This window comes from Eurytemora carolleeae, unplaced genomic scaffold (assembly GCF_000591075.1).
Source record: "Eurytemora carolleeae unplaced genomic scaffold, Eaff_2.0 scaffold64, whole genome shotgun sequence".
In the NCBI taxonomy this organism is placed as follows: Eukaryota; Metazoa; Arthropoda; class Copepoda; order Calanoida; family Temoridae; genus Eurytemora; species Eurytemora carolleeae.
In genome coordinates, this window is record NW_019396205.1 from 610,305 (window position 1) to 626,933 (window position 16,629).

Genomic DNA, 16,629 nt, shown 5'->3' on the forward strand with positions numbered 1-16,629 from the left:
GGGGGGGGGTGGCACTTGCTCCTCCTCAGTTAATTTTGAATTGAAATGATTACATAGTTAAACTAAAATTAAATCTGAACTCATGTACTTTAACTGAAATATTTGAATATATAATAAATAAAAATAAAAAATAGACACTTCCGCTCATAATACGTCACTATAGCTTGCCAGGCTGCTTTTGTTCTATAAAACGTGCTGGGTCTGCTCTACACTGGGTAGGCCAGACTTTACGGTACGACTGAATGCATAAGATGTTGTACCGGCATCCAGAATTTTAGAGTGGGGTGCGGTGTAAACAAACCTTATCCCTCTTTCATTTCTTAGTTCTCTTCTCCTTAGATACTGGATATTACGATGGATTAAATGAAGCTAGATATTGATAAATAAATAAATAATTTACGACTGGAATAAACTTAAATTGTGTGGATATAATAAAAACAATTCCGAAAATATATTGTAAATACTGAAGAAAAAAGAACAAGCCAAACAGCTTCAAAATATAAAATGTCCGTGTAATATCTCTTCTTTTGAGGAAACCCTTATATGACTATGAGTGTACATATTTTGGTTACCTTCAGGTTTATGATCTATATAATGTATGTACATGAAAAGTCCAAAGGTAGTGACAAGGAACAGTTTTAATAGTGAAGAAGAATTATAGGAAACCCTTGAACTTGTAACTCTGAAACCTCTACACCTGTAAAACCTCAAATACACTTGAATACACTTGAAAGAGGAAACCTCTAAGACCAAACAAGTGATGTGAACATGATGAGAAGTAAAAACCAAGTTGAGAAAATTACTCCTGAATCTTGCTCAGACTAGAGATGAAACCTAGAGAGAACCCAACTAGTAGACTGTCTAGTCCAACCAGGGTAGAACCATGTAATACAGGTTAGTAGATTAATTCAACCAGGGTAAAACCCTATAATACAGGTTAGTAGATTAATTCAACCAGGGTAGAACCCTATAATACAGGTTAGTAGATTAATACAACCAGGATAGAACCATGTAATACAGGTTAGTAGATTAATGTAACCAGGATAGAACCCTATAATACAGGTAAGTGGATTAATGCAACCAGGATAGAACCCTATAACACAGGTTAGTGGATTAATACAACCAGGATTGAACCCTATAATACAGGTTAGTGGATTAATACAACCAGGATTGAACCCTATAACACAGGTTAGTGAATTAATACAACCAGAATAGAACCCATAATACAGGTTAGTGGATTAATACAACCAGAATAGAACCCTATAATACAGGTTAGTGGATTAATACAACCAGTATAGAACCCTATAATACAGGTTAGTAGATTAATTTGACCAGCTGGAAACTTTAGAATGAGATATCCTTAATCCCGATCTGTTAATTAATCTGGAGATTAATGGAGAACAAGCATTATTTAATCTGGAGATTAAGAAAAAGAGGAGATCAAGCATTGATCTCAATATCCACCATTCTAAAGTTTTCAGCACAGGATATAAGAACCCTATGAAACAAGTTAGTTTTGTAGTTATACTTTTTTAAACAATCATGAAACAGTCTCTCACATAATGAGATTCCACTAAAGATAAAGCAAGTTTAGATAAACAAATATTACTATTCTTCATTTATTAGAAAATTAATTTCCTGAATCCCTAGATATATTTAACAAAAGAACGTTTATTTCAAAATAGGTTTTGAATACTTTAGGCTTTATAAGGATGCAAAAGTATTACTGTAATCTGGGATTAAATCTTTTTGTTTTGAAAGTTATTACTATGATTACAAACATTATTAACATTACTTTTTCTTTATCTAGTTTAAACTTTATTTAAACTACATTTAAGTACAAATTGTAAATAAAATCTATTGGCACGTCCGAACTCTTGATGCCAACTTGCAATATTGAGCACCTTGCAACAGTTGAATACCAATAGATTCAAGATTTGGCAATGTATACCATAGGAAAAAAGAAAATGCTAATTTAAAAAGATCATAAATAAAATCAATGAATAAAAACACAAAAATTTTACATTACGTTACATTTTCAACATTTTTATGTGTTATGAATAAGGTATTAAAAAATGTTACAATTTCATGCTATTTATTGCAAGAACAAAAACTTCAAATATCTTGACAGACTTTTTTGGTTTGGAGCAGTTGTACACTTGGCATACTTTCTATCAAATCATTTACATACACTTAAATAGTATATTCATTTAGAGCAACTATTTAGCAGATAGAGTTTGAATTAGAGTCTCACATTCGCTTAATTCCATTCACAATCTATAAAAAGTGGTCCAAACTGAAAAGTTCAAGGCGTTGAAAGCTCCAGTTCAGTGCCGGACCGACTTTTAAAGCCGCAAGAGTAAGTTAAATAGTATTCTTACAGACGTTCGACGGCAAAAAGTGCAAGAGGATATCGCAAATATTATTTATTGTTGCTTCATAAATGCGTATTTAATAATTGGCCATAGAAATAGGCGATCAGCCAAAAAGCTTGGAGTTTGAGGGAAGTTTGGGGAGGAATACTACATCTACCATCACTATAGGTTAACACAAGGTTTTACTGTTTGGTTCGTTAATTTATAAGATTCAAGGATTTAAAATAATTTCATTTCCATCCTGGTTCACATAAAAATGATAAAAACTTTATTTTAAAAATTTAACTTTCACAAAGAACATCATTCTCCTTCTAAGCTACCTTCTCATCCTTCTCCTCCTAACCTTCTTACTCATCCTTCTCCTTCTAACCTTCCTTCTCATCCTTCTTATTATAACCTTCCTACTCATCATTCTCTTTCTTACCTTCCTTCTTATCCTTCTTCTCCAACCTTCCTACTCATCCTTCCCCTTCTAACCTTCATTCTCATCCTTCTTCTCCAACCTTCCTACTCATCCTTCCCCTTCTAACCTTCATTCTCATCCTTCTTCTCCAACCTTCCTACTTGTGCTTCTTCTCCTAATCTTCTTACTTCTTCTTCTCATCCTAACCTTCTTACTCATCATCCTCCTTCTAACCTTCCTACTAATCTTTCTCCTCCTACCCTTCCTACTTCTAACCTTCTTACTCATCCTTCTCCTCCTAACCTTCCTACTCATACTTCTTTTTATAACCTTCCTACTGATCCTTCTCCTCCTAACCTCCCGTCTCATTCTTCATCTGCAACCTTCCTACTTATCCTTCTCCTCCTAATCTTCCTTCTTCACCTTCTCCTCCTACCCTTCCTACTTCTCCTTCTCATCCTAACCTTCTTACTCATCATCCTCCTCCTAACCTTCCTACTAATACTTCTCATACCCTTCCTACTTCTTCTAACCTTCTTACTCATCCTTCTCCTCCTAACCAACCTACTCATCCTTCTTATACTAACCTTCCTACTTCTCCTCCTTCTTCTCCTAACCTTTCTACTCATCCTTCTTATCCTAACCTTCCTACTTATCCTTCTTCTCCTAACCTTCCTACTCAGCTTTCTCTTCCTAACCCTCCCACCCAGCTTTGTGATGCAGTATACTGAATAAACATTATGAAGGTTCATCAGCTAAATATTTATTCCTGCTGTGTCTGGATTTAAATCAGGGACATTTTAGAAATGTCTCAAAAGCCTTAATAAAATAGAAGACATCCCCCCCCCGCCCTTGCCAATAGCAGCGCGCAAGTTTTCCTTCTTTCAAACAATTATTTGATTAATAAAACTGAAGAAAAGCTATTGCTGTGAGATAAGTATTAACAATTATCGTACATTATCAACTACTTTTTAGAAAACAGGATTCAGCAATTCTGACCTCTGCAGCCGGGCCGGTCATTTAACTATACCATACCATTTAGCTAGCCTTTTTATCTGTAAAACCTTTTTCCTTTACAAAATATAGAAAATACTTCTAAATATTCTGTCGTTGATTCTAAATATCAAGAATTTATTTACAATATTTTCCATCCTAAATATCAAAATTTATTTGCAATTTATTCAATGCATTTCAGATCTATTTGAAGATATATCTGTATTCCAATTAAGGCTTTATCTTTGCAACACCATATTGTCTATTTTGTCTTTTTTGTCTATTTTGTCTGTAAGTTTTCTTACAAAATATTGAATAATTTCGAGAGAAAATTATAATTACTTAGGACAAAATCAGGTTCATTATTTAAAAAAACTGAATTAATTTTTAATGAATTTCAGACAAATCTTCGTAACCATTAAGCTTACAAATTATCAAAAAATGTATTTTTATGATTGTTATTTCTTCAAATAAATTTTTTTTTGAGTTCTAAGCATCCATTTTGTAGTTTAAAGTTTTATTATAGAGACAGACATCTGTTCAAGTTGGACAAGAGTTTTTATAACTTTATTTTTGAATATGTTTAAAGGGATTGTTCACCTATTTGAATATGTTTAAAGGGATTGTTCACATATTTGAATATGTTTAAAGGGACTGTTCACATATTTGAATATGTTTGAAGAGATTGTTCACATATTTGAATAGGCTTAAAGGAATTGTTCACCTATTTGAATATGCTTAAAGAGATTGGTCATCTATTTAAATATGTTTAAAGGGAATGTTCACCTATTTGAATATGCTTAAAGAGATTGTTCATCTAATTGAATATGCTTAAAGGGATTGTTCACATATTTGAATATGTTTAAAGGGACTGTTCACCTATTTGAATATATATAAAGGGATTGTTCACCTATTAAGTCTATGCTTCCATCTTATTCTCTGTACTGGATATTTTTGTTTACTTCTACAGTATTTTATCAACAAATAAAAAAGTTTTTAAGATTTTGAAAAAATTCGGATAAATTCTTCTTTGCATATAAAGACGTCATATTTTCAGACAATTTTCCCTTTTCAGAAAATCAAACTGCATTTTTCCAAACAAATATCCTGATGGGTTAATGTCGTGTTCCTGGTCTTCCCCCCCCCAAAAAAAAAAGAGGTAATGTCATCTAACTCTGATGTGTATTTTTTTAACCGTTTAAAATGTTAAAAACGGATCGTTTAAAGTTTCAAACCTTGTAACCGTTTAACAGACAGTAATAAATACGGAAGACCCATGGAGGTTTTGAATTTCGTTTTTTCCAAATTTCTATTGAAATTTTTATTGAAATTTTTACTAGAGGGAATTTAAAATTTTTATTTCATACTTGAAAGAAAAGAACTGTGTTGGAAAAATATTCTTTTTTAGATTTAATCTTTTTTCTTTTACTTAAAGGGCTGTAAGCGTAATTTCAAGTGACCCTCCATTTATAGAATGGCATGTGCGATTCCTCTGTAAACTTTAAAGGGTTGATCGATCAAGAAAATAAGCTTTCTATGTTTTTCTTATTTAAATCTAATGTTCAATTGGAGTTTTCTATAAGAGATCTTTATAAGAAATAAAAACTTTTCAACATAGGAAATCGACGATATCTTCCACATTATTGTCTCTAGGGTACCGTTGTGGGTGGGGCATTTTCCTCTATAATGTATGGTCGGAGGGTCTCTTGAAATTATGCATAATTTTAGTCCCTATCAGAAATTTCGCTTGGGTTTCTTGTGTTTTGCTACTGAAGCCCTGAAGATTTCCAGAAATGTATCCACAACTTACCAATTTTAAACGACATTTTTAATGTAAAAGGATGAATAAAGACGACAGTCATTCTACAGTTTTTCTGGTCCTCACTCAACATAGAAATGTTTTTATATAGAATTATGTTAAGGATCAAAACTGTGAATACATACTGAAATATTTCCTAGTAAATAGTTTGTGACAGCAACCTAATTAAATACAGCCTGGAACAAGTCACTTTGCATTTGTTTACACTATAAACAGTAATTATCTAATTCCTCACTTTCTAGCAATAATATTGGAAAACATGATTCTCATGATAAAACTGAAGGTAAGACAGATCTTGTTTGTTTTATTCCTTTCCTCCATCAAAGTTCAGCGTCCGCCAGTTTGACAGTTTAACTTGTCACGTGCTTCGACCAAATCACGTTTTTGACCATTACTCAAATTGTGTAGGTATAGTTTTATTCAATTTTACAATGACAAGTAACACTAAAAATATGTTGTTTTGCTTCACGTCCTGTACTTCAGCATTTTGTGCATATTTTTTACAGATTAAAATCAGGGGCCAACTCAGGAATTTTTCCAGAGGAGGGGCTTAAATTTTCTTTTCTTTCCAGGAGTGGGAGGGGGAGGGAGCTCCGCATTCGTTGGGGCCTGAAAGACGTAGAATACTGTCCCAAGGGCGACTTCCCAAGTGACAATTTCCCAAGTATCAACTTCCCAAATGTGCGATTTCCCAAGCGGCAACTTCCCAAAGGTTAGGTTTGCATTGGGGGGCCGGGTGCTGCGGCTAGGATGGGCGGCTGAGCGCTGCGGCTAAAACAAACTTGGGAAGTTACCAAGATTGGGTAATTGCACAGTTGGGAAGTTGCCACTTGGGAATATACCCTTGGGAAGTTGCTACTGGGTGGCTTTTTGGAAAGTATACCTAACATCACTTGAAACACCTCTGAAAGCGCCGTATCACTGGTTCCTCGATACCTAAAATTTGTTGACAAATTTTAAATAAACAAATTTTTATTGCAAACAAAGAAAGATATATTTTTATTTATTGAAGAAGCATAAATTGACATAAATAAAACAAATGGTGTATAAATGCTCCTTCAAGTATGAAATACTGTATGCTGAAAATAAATGTAAAAATACTTCATTCAATTTAAAATTTTACAAAGCGTATGTTAACTTTGAGAATATTTATTTTAATCCGATTTCCCATAACCCCCCCCCCCAAAAAAAAAAAAAGTTAAATTAGATTTTGTTCTTGTTCAGCTTCTGATCTGGATCCAGTGCTGAAAAATACTCCGCTCCAAACTCAAATTTTCTAATACTTATATATTTGAAACCTGATGGGGTAAGTCTGTAATATTACAAACTAAGATTATTTGACCTAACAGAATTTATAGTTTGAAATATGTAAAATTTACCACATTTTGACAAGAATCACCAACCATCTTTCCGACAATAATCCTACTTTTTTGTTGTTGACCTTTCTTCAAGCCTTTTTAATAATTTTGAAATCAACATGCACGCAGAGAATCTTGTTTTGTTTGGAAGATTTCCTAAATTCTTAAAAAATCAAAATTGTTATAAGCCAAAAAATTTCAATTTTTAATTTTAATTTTAATTTTAATTTTTAAAAACCTTCCTAGGGCAAGTCATAGGGTAATATGGGTCAAGTGAGTTACCACAAAAAGTTTTGTCCCGATCGGTTCCGGCTTTTTGACATTTAGTTGACATAAACAAACAATCTATATAGAACCAAATGAATTGAAAATAATTTAGATTATATTTTTGAAAAATCCCCCATTAAGAACAGAAAAATCTACGAAATCTTACATGGTTATGTTTTTATAATGTACTGCTGCTGTAGCGCCGGGGTTGCACAAGGAATTTTTTAAATTTGATTTTTGAAAAAAAATTTCAAATTTGTGTAGAAAAATAAATTATATATATATACAAATATATATGAGCGAAGAGCTTAATAATATAGATATTAAGTAAAAAATGCTGTTTTTAATTGCTTATCGGCATAATATATATATATATTATAAATATAAATTTTATATTCTAATTAACAGTTTGTCCTGGTAAAGTAAAATTAAAGACTTATAAATAATTATAAATATTATTGATTTCTAGATTTTTAGTGATTAAAAAATATTCACTTTTCTATAAAATTTTCAATGAAATTGCAGAACAAGAACTAGTTTGATATTTACTGATTAAATGTCTAGCAGAACGGACCGGACCTACTATGCATTCCCAGAATTGCAGCTGGGGAAGCGCTGTGTTTAGTTACGCATCTAGTATCCTACAGGGGAAGCAAGAATTGTACATAGATTAAAACAAAACTTCATCTTCAGCTTGCTTCACTGAAAGAGGAGTTTAACCCCTCGTGGGAATACAAGCCATGCACAACGATACCGGTTTTTTACTCGATCAGATGTGAGGACTGGACTACTATGGAAGATACCTCTCAAGAGAGCTTTCAGGGATCACAACTCCCCATTTTGCATATGGGGTGCAGTTATGGGCAAATTCCTTAATTCCCCTAACTGGGAAACAGTATAAAATGAAGGAACACAGGGAGAAATCCCCTATATCCTTCTTCCTACAAACCTCCTTATCTCATTCCTACCTGCTCCACAACTCGATGTTAAAAGAACTATTTGGGAAGGCCTTATGTAAAAACAAGAAACAAGAAGCAAGAAAAAAAATAAATTGAACAGAGAAAAGTGGAAAGGAAATCTCTTGACAGTAGAGATGGGTGCTTAAAGCAAGATAAACAAGAAAGAAGAACAGGAAAAATTAGAAGGGGAATACACAGGATGGCAGACGTCCCATCCCCCCCTCTATGTCCTACTCAAGATACAAAAAACTGGAAAATGTGGAAAATGCCCCCCTCACCCCTCTCCCCCTCCAAGAAAAGCTAGGAATGCAGTAGCTGACTCGACACAGTATCATGACTGAAGCAAAATTTAAATATAAACAAGGGGAAGAGTAACCTTGTCACTCTCAATATATAGAATATAGATACAGGGCTTCAAAAAATAGTTCTACCTCTGCAATTTGGCTAGCTGCAGAAAACATCCAAAAAATTCATTTATTTTTATTTTCAAAATTAGCCATAGGGTGATTGAAGGATGGACAAGGAATGGAAGATCAAGAAGAAAGGATTAAAAACAAGAAATATAGAAGTCTCAAAATGTTTCCATCTGATATCATATTAAAATTTTAAAATATTGTAAAATTTAATTAAAATAAATTATTAAAGTTAAAAACTGATTAAATGTCATATATCAGAATCCGGATTAAACCTGGATCCGGATCCGCATCAAAATAAGCTGAGAACTTTTGAATTGATGAAGTGAGTTTAATCTCCTCGCTAGAGATTAACCTTTCTCTCTTTCTATAGAGATTCCACCAACACGAGATCAACGAGAAAATATTATGATAAGATTAAAAAAATCTGTTGTTTTTTCTGAAATAACCTTAAATCAATCTAATCAAAAAGTGTGATTATATTTTGTTTCAAAAAGGTTGCATGTTTTTTGCTAAGTATGTAATCTATATTTTAAATTTTTAATTGCATATAATGTATCGCAGTTAAAAAATCTGTCGTTCCGGAATTGAGCTGAAATTGTACCACTCTATTCTTCAAATTTTTAATCATATAAAAGCATGTTATAAATGCAAATAAATTTAATTGTATGGATTAATAATAATCTACTGAAAAGTAGGAAAAGTGATATTGAAACAAGGTTTAAAAATAGATAGATAGTGACGCTTAATGATGTACTTTGACGTCATTTACCTCACAGAATACGTTTGGTTTGGATTTAACATCAAGCATATTTTTGAGTTGGTATCTCTGGTAAACATAATTTTAGGTACAGTCCCTTTAATGTCTTTTTATAAAACATCTTAAAGAGTTAAAGAATCCACCAATCAGTATATCTGAAGATTGCAGAAACGTTATGTTCATACAAATAAAAATATTTCACGTAACAATTTACGATGACAAGTCCCATTTAATTATTAAGCGCATAAGAGACTCCATTACAAGCTCGATATTTGATATCTTGTTTGGGCCCTATTTGACCCTAGTGGCTTGGGTGAGCTGGATGAATAGTGTCATATCGATTAGACTAAGTTACGTTTGAACTAATCTTCATTTGACTAAAGTTCAAAAGGACCATAATGTCCTGTTGAACAAATATTTGTTCGATTGAACCTATTTTTTAAAAGTATTTCTACAAAAAAAAATAATTATGATTTAATCTTAATATTTGAAGATTCGGTTAGGTTACGACAATTTCTAGTCCGAGCGCTGCGGCTAGGACAGGCTAGGAGGCCGAGTGCCGCGGCGAGTGTTTAAATTTAATTTTTTAAAATTTTAATTAGTTCATTTGAAAATAATATTTTTTTGTTCATAAGCACTATTGTTCAAATAGATTAAAAACCGGTTTGTAAACAGCTGACCTTAGTTCAATTGAATATTAGTAAACTCGGCTATCAGTCAAATCGATGAATAAAATATCGGTGAGTTGGTCCTTTATAATTTGTTTTGTTTAGGTCTGGATACTGTTCCTAGAAATCTGCCTGGTTTAGCTATGAACTTCAGGCAACGGGTTCAGCATCAAGGTAGTTTAACTACTCCTCTACCTGGGCCGGTCAGGCAGGGCAGCTTGTCTAACCAGGGGGGCGGAGGATCCAGGATACGCCCTACTAGGCAGGCTAGCCAGTGGTCTCAGTCCCCACACTTCTCCATGTCTTTAGCAGTTCCAGGACATGGAGCCCATACACCATCTCGTAGGTATACACTATACATCATAGTTATATTCTTCCAGATCTTCCTTTATCCTTTCCTTTCCTCTTTACCTTTCTTTATCATTTCCTTTCCTCTTTTCCTTTCTTCATCCTTTCCTCTTCTCCTTTCTTCATCCTTTCCTCTTCTTCTTCCTTTATCCTTTCCTCTTCTTTTTCCTTTCTCCTTTCCTTTCCTATTTTCCTTCCTTTATCCTTTCCTCTTCTCCTTCTTTTACACTATCATCTTCTCCTTCCTTTAACTTATCCTCTTTTCCTTCCTTTATCCTTTCCTTTTCTACTCCCCTTATCCTTTTCTCTTGTCCTTCTTGTATTCCTACCTTTTCCTTCCTTTTTCTATTCCTTCTCCTTCGTGTTTCCTTCCCTTCTAATCTTTAATGATGCATCTATAAACATCTATTATCTAGATCCACCTGGGTTAGATCCTATGAGAATGATATATCTATAAACATATATTATCTAGATCCACCTGGGTTAGATCCTATGATAATAATGTATCTATAAACATATATTATCTAGATCCACCTGGGTTAGATCCTATGAGAATGGTTGGGCTGGCAACTCAATATCTTCATTAAACAGCAGGTAGGGGCGAATATCAAAACAGTAGTAGTTTTAGTTTACGAAATAATACCGCGTAGAACAAAGACTAGTCACTAAATTCCCATGTTTATTCCCATGCTCGATCTTTCGGTCTTATTGTAATCCATAGCTTAAGAAAAAATATGTATGTTCGCAGAGTCGTCATTTTTTGCGAATTTGCAATATTTATATGATAAGGAAGGGGGTGGGGGTTAAAATAAACATTCGGAGACTTTGAATTTTATTTATAAATTCTCAAATTGCGCAGCAGAATAAAATTTAAAAAGACATTTTAATTTCTGAGGATCAAACATTGCATGTGAATACGATTAGACGTAAAATATAATAAACCTTATTAAAAAATTAAAAAATTCAAAACATCAATGAATGGATTCGAAGTAAAACATTCGGATTCAAGGAATGAAGAACAGACTCTAAGCATATTGAGAACTGATTTTAGGTGTTAAGAACACATTCTAAGCATATTGAGAATAATGATGCAATTTTCATGATCAATGAACAAATTTTAAGTATAAATAATGAAGCCTAAATAAGGATTCTCAAAGCATATTAAGAACAAATCAATGAATTAAAAACGAGGTAACAAGGTATCAAGAATGGATTCTAAGTTAAACATTCGGATTCTAATTATCAAGGACGAAGTCTGATATATTGAGAACTGAAGATAAGTATTAAGAACGTATTCTAGGCATCAAGAACGAATTAGGAAAAATGATTCAGGTCTCAAGAACGGATTTCAGGTACACATCGGGAACAAATTCTTAGTATAAAGATTGATATCTAAGTAATTCTAACTATCAAGAACGGATTCTAACTACCAAGAACGTAATCTAACTTTTAAGAACTGATTTCTAACTATCAAGAACGGATTCTAACTATTAAGAACGGATTCTAACTATCAAGAACGTATTTTAACTATCAAGAACGGATTTTACCTACACTGAACTGATTCTAACTATCAAGAACGGATTCTAACTGTCAAGAACGGATTTATAACTATCAAGAACAGATTCTAACAAGCAAACGGATTCTAACTACCAAGAACAAATTTTGACTACCAAGAATGGATTCTAACTATCAAGAATGGAATACAACTATTAAGAACGGATTCTAACTATTAAGAACGGATTCTAAGCGTTAAGTACGAATTCTAACTATCAAGAACGGTTTCTGACTATCGAGAACGGCTTTTAACTATCAAGAACGTTATCTAATTATAAAGAACGAATTCTAACTATCAAGAACAAATTCTAACTATCAAGAGCGAATTTTAACTATAAAGAACGAATTCTAAGTGTCAAAAACGAATTATAATTATCAAGAACGAATTCTAACTATTATGAACGGATTCTGACTACCAAGAACGGATTATAACTACCAAGAACGTAATCTAATTTTTAAGAACTGATTTCTAACTATCAAGAACGGAATTTAACTATCAAAAACGGAATCTAACTATCAAGAACGGATTCAAAGCGTCAAGAACGGAATCTAACTATCAAGAACGGAATCTAACTATCAAAAACGTATTCTAACTATCAAAAACGGATTCTGAGCGTCAAGAACGAACTCTAACTATCAAGAAGGGATTCTGACTATCAAGAACGAATTCTAACTATCAAGAACGGAACCTAACCTTCAAGAACGGATTCTACGCATCAAATATGAAGGTTTTGTTGAGAAGATAATCTATACATGGAATTGGTTTGGATCAAATAAATTCTATCTTTGTACATAAACTATATAAATATATAAAAAAAATCGAGCAGAGACCTTTTGAATAGAATTAGTTTATCTCGTTTTCTCCTCATTGAGAGATTATCCAAATTCCCGGAATACGAGATAAAATAATATCTCCGCTCAGTTTATCTCACTTAGCAGCTATGAGGCTGATTGGATTTCCCTAAATTATCTCAAGAATTTCCCTAGATATTTGTTGGATGGATTACATTCAACAAACTTAACTTACACCAACAAACTAATACACAAAGTATTTTGTACAGCCATCGACGTATATATCAATAACATTTCTATTTTTATTTCTTCTAAGCTTGTCAAACAGCAGAGACACATAAACATGTAAAACAAGAGAAGTTGTCAATGAACACCTCTATGTTTTCAATGTAAACTCGCAATTTGATAAACGCTCGTCATGGGGATCGACGCATGATAAATAAGAAGTCGTCTTCATTGTATTGATATAAACGCAAACCACTCTATTTTTTCCCTTTAGTTTTAATGTAAAAGCTCTGGTGTGTGCAAACTGCAGTAGATTTGATAAGGCCAATAATTTATTATATTCTTTTCAAGGTAAAATTGCACAGGAAATAACCATTTCGAGGATTTTAAACTTCATAATAGAGATTTAGAATTTACCCCATATATTTATATTATACTTTTACATCAAATATGTGCCAAATATTTATAAAATATGTGCCGAAAATTCAGCAAACATGTGCCAAATATTTATCAGACACGTGCCGAATATGTAGTCATCAAACATGTGCCGACTATTCATCAAACATATGCCATATATTCGTCAAATATGTGCCAAATATTTGCCAAATATTTATAAAAATTGTGCCGAATATTAATCAAATATGTACCGATTTTATATGTATATTAATTTTTTCCTGAGTTTACTCACATAACTCACCTAAGAATCACCGACCGAATTTATATCGAATATTTAACGAATGTATACTGAATATATACCGAATGCACACCAAATAATCCCCGCCTGCACGAATGTAAACCGATTATTCACCGAAAAATCATCTACCGAATTTATATCAAATATTCACAAAATGCACACTTAATATTTAATGAGTGAACACCAAATAATTATTGAAAGAATTATACCGAATATTCACCATATGAATGTATACCGAATATTCACCGAATCATCGAGCAAATTTATATCGAATATTCACCAAATTTAAACCGAATATTTAATGAATGTGCACCAAATGATCATCGAACGAATGTATACCAAATATTTACTGAACGAATGTAAACTGAATATTCACCGGATGAATGTTTACCAAATATTCACAGAATGCACCTATACCAAATATCTACCAAATATTCACCAGACGAATGTATAACGAATATGGCGCAAAAAAATCATTTGCTCAGCTTTCTTATAAAAGAATATAAAACTCCATTATAACGCCAAAAAATTATAATTATTGAATTATAAATATAAAAAAACCATGTGGAAATTATGAGATACATTTTAAAACATGACCAAGCACAAACCGTTAAAATAATTTAAAAAACAGTAGATCTCGTTTATTCCTATATACTGCTTAGGGTTTTCTCTCTAAAACAAACCACATACAGGCCCAATTTGCATTCAGTACGCACACAATTTGCATTCATTACTCTCTTAACTTGTATTCATTACACGCACAATTAGTATTCATTACAAGCACAACTCGTATTCATTACACTCCCTATTTGTATTCATTACACGCACAATTTGTATTCATTACACGCACAGTTTGTATTCATTACACGCACAATTTGTATTCATTAAGACCATCAGCTAGTAAAGTATAAGATAGGAAAAAATATAATGCTTTCATTTCAAAACAGACATGAAAAAAGTACTGATTGAGGAAGAATGTTACTAAATCTAGGATCCCCCCCCCTTCTTTCTTTAATGTTAAATATTTATTTATAGTCATTGCCTAAACTTTGGGAAAACAGTTAATTGTTATTTTCTCTCCGACAACTAATTTAACTATTGTAGGTTATCTGGATTCCTTTCCTTAGTAAGAAAAATAATTAAAAATGTTCATTTCTAGAGAAATTTAAAACCTTTTATGATTTAAAATATTCAAATAGAATTTCACAATATCAGGGATAAGTCAGCAAAACTCAGCCCGCTTAATGGCTTTCAACTGTTTTCCTTATTTACGTTACACCAATTGCTTTAAGTTAAAGGGACAGTAGGCGTGATTTTAAGTAATCTTTCATTTGTAGAGTGGTGTGTTAGATTCACACCAGTACCCTTTAACCCTGATCAAGGATGTCGGACTTATCATTCTTAATCTTAAACACTTGATTTCCAAGCTGTTTTATGCTAATTAAATATTAATATTTACAATTTACAGAAGTCGAAGAAAATGAATATTTACATTCGAATATTTACATTTGAACTTTTAAACCCCGGTTTAAACAAATATTCTGGATTTTCTAGGTGTACACGTAACGTGAGCTGAGTTGAGTTTCTAATTGTGCTCGAGCGTAGTACACATATTCGTTTACCGACAATTCAAACACTATTTGAGAGATAAACACACTGAGTTGTCTGGCCTCGATAAAAAGTCAAGGGCTACCGGGTACCGTTGTAAATCGGACATTGTCATCTTTGCACATGGAGGTTTGCTTGAAATTACGTTTACAGTCCCTTTCAAACATACAAGAAAGTTTAATTATAGAATAAAAAAGATAATTATGAAAATCATTATTTATCATTAATTATAATTCTTAGTAAAAGGGAAGGGAACAGTATTAATTCTTAGTGAACATTCTTTTAGTAAAAATAGATTCACAATTTTCTATACATTTACTTTGCTTGTCTGTTGTTTGTCTGTTTGTTTCAATCCAATAAACGTCAACTGAATGATCGGGCCCAAATTTTCAGGAATATGAATGATAAAAAATTTTAAAATTGGCTTCCAACAAAATTCGATTTTCATTAAATTTTGAAAATCAACGTATTTTTTTTAAATCCGCAAACTTTTTAGTTTGTTTTTGTTTTACAATGTATACAAAGAGAACATTTTCCATTGAAATAGAAGATGAGCGCGAAGAGCCCAGTAAAAATTGCAGTTTCAAGCTTTTTGTTTTATCAAGAATTAATTAATTGAGTGAAGAAAACTTTTTAAAGATTGCCCAATTAAAGAATGCCATGAACGATTACATACAGCTCATTGTAACGTTATCCAAGATCATTAAATCGAATCCGAGTTGCGGTATTTAGTCAATAAAAATATATATTAATTTACCGAGAAAAAAATGTCGCAGTTTGAGTTTTTCTCTCAATTTTCTTGTGACAGGATTTCATGAGATGTTCTGATAATATGAAACTTTCCCATTAATATTTAAACAAACAATTCTTATTCCAAAAGACCATATTCCTAAAAAGACAGTTAGGTTTGCTACGGTAAGGACAATTGGGAAATGTTTATTTAAAAAGGAAAAGAGTTTTTGCCACAAATTCAAAAGTTTCTAGTCCCTAGATCTCTGCAACTTGGTGGTGCAAGCCTATGATATTTAAAACTACGAATACTTGATCTGAGAGAATTCATAGTTTGAAATCTCAAAGGTCTCCGACATCGTGTTGCAAAGATATGATGTAATTTCTTTTAATCCCTATATTTTTCCACCTGCTGGTGTAAACCTTTGATATTACAAACTTAGATTCTTTTATCTAACAAAATTCATAGTTTGTAAGATCTAAGGTCTACGGTATTGGGTTGCAAAGATATAGAGTCTTGAGTCTTCTTCTGAAATCACAGTTTGAGAAAAAGACTAAATTCCTTTGCCCTGAAAGAGCTTGAATAATCTCTCATATTGGAGAAAATGAGTTAAACTTATTTCATTTTAAAGTTCCTTGCTCCATGAAAAGAAGGATATCTCAT

General features: G+C 32.5%; 1 protein-coding gene across 1 annotated transcript in view; it reads left to right on the top strand.

The window, feature by feature from the left end:
- LOC111698079 (uncharacterized) overlaps positions 1-16,629 on the top strand; it is a 39,723-nt gene that overhangs the window by 8,976 nt on the left and 14,118 nt on the right. The window contains exons 2-4 of the mRNA XM_023468315.1: positions 620-894; positions 10,121-10,361; positions 10,892-10,957. Coding sequence (XP_023324083.1) covers positions 828-894; positions 10,121-10,361; positions 10,892-10,957 — 374 coding nt within the window. The 5' untranslated portion in view covers positions 620-827. The remainder of the gene's footprint in view (positions 1-619; positions 895-10,120; positions 10,362-10,891; positions 10,958-16,629) is intronic.